The sequence below is a fragment of the Eurytemora carolleeae genome, unplaced genomic scaffold, assembly GCF_000591075.1.
Source record: "Eurytemora carolleeae unplaced genomic scaffold, Eaff_2.0 scaffold2329, whole genome shotgun sequence".
Taxonomy (NCBI): Eukaryota; Metazoa; Arthropoda; class Copepoda; order Calanoida; family Temoridae; genus Eurytemora; species Eurytemora carolleeae.
Window position 1 is genome coordinate 15,949 of NW_019398217.1, and position 4,029 is coordinate 19,977.

At 32.4% G+C, this 4,029-nt stretch overlaps 1 protein-coding gene across 1 annotated transcript in view; it reads left to right on the top strand.

The window, feature by feature from the left end:
- Positions 1 to 3,970, top strand: part of LOC111717039 (cyclic nucleotide-gated channel cone photoreceptor subunit alpha) — a gene marked incomplete at its 5' end in the record, with an annotated part of 19,166 nt that extends 15,196 nt beyond the window's left edge. The window contains 4 exons of the mRNA XM_023492554.1: positions 1,011 to 1,135; positions 2,126 to 2,191; positions 2,943 to 3,017; positions 3,807 to 3,970. Of these exons, the coding sequence (XP_023348322.1) occupies positions 1,011 to 1,135; positions 2,126 to 2,191; positions 2,943 to 3,017; positions 3,807 to 3,970 (430 nt within the window). The remainder of the gene's footprint in view (positions 1 to 1,010; positions 1,136 to 2,125; positions 2,192 to 2,942; positions 3,018 to 3,806) is intronic.
- Between the last annotated feature and the right edge of the window lie 59 nt (positions 3,971 to 4,029).

Consider the following 4,029-nt stretch of genomic DNA (forward strand, 5'->3'; position numbering starts at 1 on the left):
AACTACAGGGTGGTCCACTAAATACTAAACTACAGGGTGGTCCACTAAATACGAAACTAGAGGGTGGTCCACTAAATACTACACTACAGGGTGGTCCACTAAATACGAAACTAGAGGGTGGTCCACTAAATACTAAACTAAAATTTCCATTTCTTTTATATTCTGTTCGCTGACGGAACTTTCAAAATAGTCTGAACGTTAATGAACCATTCTCAGCCCTGTCTAGTGCCTATTGGATATATGCTTAATAAGATATTAGAATATAAAGAACATAAATCTATTTTTGGTTTAGTATAAGGGAGGCCCTGGGGACAGGATAGAGTTCTGTATATTCGTTAGCTGTCTTGAATATGTAAATTGGTTGCAATATTTACAAATATATTTAGTTTATTTATTACAATATACACGTGACATTTCTACATTTCTTATTTTCCTGCTAAAAAAATGTTATAACTTATTTATCTTTTTGCGACGATTTTGATTTTTCAATTAAAAATCTTTTTGGGAAAAGTTTTTTCCTATGTATGCGTGTCACAAAATTTCTTTTCAAATTTTATTAAAACGTTTTGATAGATTGAAATGTAATTATATCAAATACTAGCTTGGAAACCCAGCTTTACCTGGAAACTTTTCTGTGGCTTTTCCGAGTCCCCAAATCAAAATTTGAGGCAAATCGGTCAAGAAATTTCTGAGTTCTGATCAGACATCCAAAAAGACAGACAACCAGAGATTATTTCTTGCTAAATATAGCTTGAACACCCAGATTTGCCTGGACTAAATATTCGTTACAAAAGTCAAACTACTCAAGTTGGAACTTGTAAAGCAAGTAAACAAGAATATTCCCGTGGTTTTTCCAAGTTCCTAAATAAAAACTGTGAGGCAAATCGGTCCAAGGGAAACCAACTGAAACAAACAGAGATTACCATTTATATATATATATATATATAGATATAGATTTCTATTTCTATCTTTTTTATTATAAATTGTTCTAAATTATAAATTTTGTTCAGTAATAAGGCTCAGCTGGTGTACGTTATTCTTCAACTTCTGATTGGACTAATGTGCTTTGCAACCATATTGGGATACATTGCCAGTATAGTTACCAATATATCAGCTGCTAGGAAGGATTTTCAGGGTGAGCTAATGTTTTTGTTAATTCTTCATTTTTCAGTAACTATTATGTTTATTTTTCAGTAACTATTATGTTTATTTTTCAGTAACAACTATTATGTTTATTTTTCAGTAACTATTATGTTTATTTTTCAGTAACTATTATGTTTAATTTTCAGTAACTATTATGTTTTATTTTCAGTAACTATTATGTTTATTTTTCTTAATATGTTAGTTCTTGATTCATAACCTTTCTTAAAGCTTTTTTTTGAGCAATTTCTCATTCATTTTTATATCTATTTTGAAGCACCTTCTCTTTTTTTTCTTTTTTTCTACTTTGCAACGTCTCACTACTTTTTTAATTTTACTTTTGTTTTCATCATTTTTTACCTTTTTTTGTTTTTATTTTACTTCTATTGTTTTTATTTTGATACTTTTTTAATAGTTTTTGTTTGATTCTCTATTTTTTGAAACTTCTGAAACCTTTTTTGTCATTATTTTTCCTCTCTTATTCCCTCATTTTGTTACAACTCATTATTTTTAGTTTTTTTTGCTTTGTTCACTTTCATTTTTCTTTCTCCTGAGTTTTAAACTTTTAAATGGACGTAACGAGTTAATCTCGAAATCGTTAAACCTAGCAGAGAGATGTGTATCTTAAAACCTGTGGGATTTTGCTAATAGAACAATTATAACCCCCGCACCCTCCCCCCACCCTCAAAGAGCAGTGACTTAACCTAATCCGCCCATTCAAAGGTTCCCATCGTTATCCCCCAAAATTCATATATTTTTACAATGAAGACGACTTTTCGATTAAAATTTTTATTTCAAAAAGCTTTTTTTTCAAATTATAAGTTTACAAGTAAACACTTAGAGGGTGTAAAATTGACAGTTTCTCTTTGTTTCCATGCTTATGTGTCTCCATGCTGGTTTAACAGCTTGGTAGAAATCAAAATTGAAATCAAAACTTGTCTTCATTGTATTGATATATAACGACGACTGCATTTTGTATATTTAGCAAAGCTGGACGGAGTAAAGACGTATATGAGGATTCGGAAGGTGCCCAGTAGTATTCAGAACAAAGGCAATAATATAATCAATTCCAGACCTTTCTCAACACACCNAAAGAAAACAATACTGAATTTTAGAAAAAAAATATGCGACAATTTTGCGAAAAACTGAAAAAACTTGGCTTTTTTTCGCGAAACTTTGCCTTAATCTGTTTCGCTAAAAAATTCAAAATTTTCGTAGAAAAAAAATTCGAAATTTCCCGGAAAAAATGACGATTTTCGCAAGCTTTCGCGAAATAATTGCATTTTCAGTTTTTTTTCGATTTTTTTGGGAAACCCTACTGCATACCCTCCCCTTCCCCTGTGTCGTGCATTAGTTCATCCCCCCTGCGACAGTTTCTCCCCTCTAGTGTTTTTACCATTTCAACACAATGTTAGACATAAAAAGTAATGTTAAGCCATTCGCCAATGTTTTATAACGTGTTATGATGTTATTGAAAAAAAAACTTATAAATCTATAAATTAAATATTAATAAATTAGTTGAAAATTTTGAAAAAGATGACATTTAAGATTAACTAATTTTTTCTTTTGCTTTGGCGTTGAAATGGTTAACACATGCACTAGGGAGATGAACTGATACCCGACACCGGGAATTTAACATATCCTTCAAATTAATAGTTTTCAAGTCAACTATTCAAACCAAAAGTTATGACCTAAGCACACAAATGTTTTACAGCAATTTTAGTTCAGAAATTTTTTACTATTGCTTTCCTCATTCTTCCTTTCCTAGTTTTAAATAAAAGGAATTGATTTTGTTCCTTTAGTGATCAAATGGTTCGATTATCTCTGGTTAACACAGAAATCATCGGACGAAGAGAAATCAATCAATTGTCTTCCAGGTAGAAGTTAATTAATTATCTCCGGGTAGAAAACAATCAATTATCTTCCAGGAAGAAATCAATCAATTTTCTCCCATATAAAAATCAACCAATTGTCTTCCAGGTAAAAATCAATCAATTGTCTTCCAGGTAAAAATCAATCAATTGTCTTTAAGGTAGAACCCAATCGATTGTCTTCCAGGTAGAACCAAATCGACTGTCATCCAGGTATAAATCAAACAATTGTCTTTAAAGTAGAACCCAATCAATTGTCTTCCAGGTAGAAATGAATCAATTAATCCCCGTGGAATGTAAACAACATGTTCCCCCTCTCCTTAATTCTACTCTCATTCACATCTCATAATCTCTCAAATATCAACCCACTATAAAGTGTATTGTACAGTACAGTACAGTACAGTACAGTACAGTACAGTATTCTTTATTCTAGATAAACTTAAGTGTGAGATTAGCTACATGTACACCTGAAACTGTACCGTACTGTACTGTACTGTATCTTATACTATATTCTAGATAAGCTGAAGGGTGAGATAGCTATCCATGTACACCTGAATACACTGAAACTGTACCGTACTGTATTGTACTGTATCATATACTATACTCTAGATAAGCTGAAGGGTGAGATAGCTATCCATGTACACCTGAATACACTGAAACTGTACAGTACTGTACTGTACTGTATCATATACTATACTCTAGATAAGCTGAAGGGTGATATAGCTATCCATGTACACCTGAATACACTGAACCTGTACCATACTATACTGTACTGTATCATATACTATACTCTAGATAAGCTGAAGGGTGAGATAGCTATCCATGTACACCTGAATACACTGAAACGGGTTGAAATCTTCCAGAATACAGAAGCTGGGTTTCTTTGTGAACTCGTTCTTAGGCTCAAACCTGTACTTTTCAGCCCAGGAGATTATATATGTAGGAAAGGTAAGAGCTAGCAAGGTCAAGGTCAAGGTCAAGGTTAAGTCCAAGGTCAAGGTCAAGGTCAAGGTCAGGG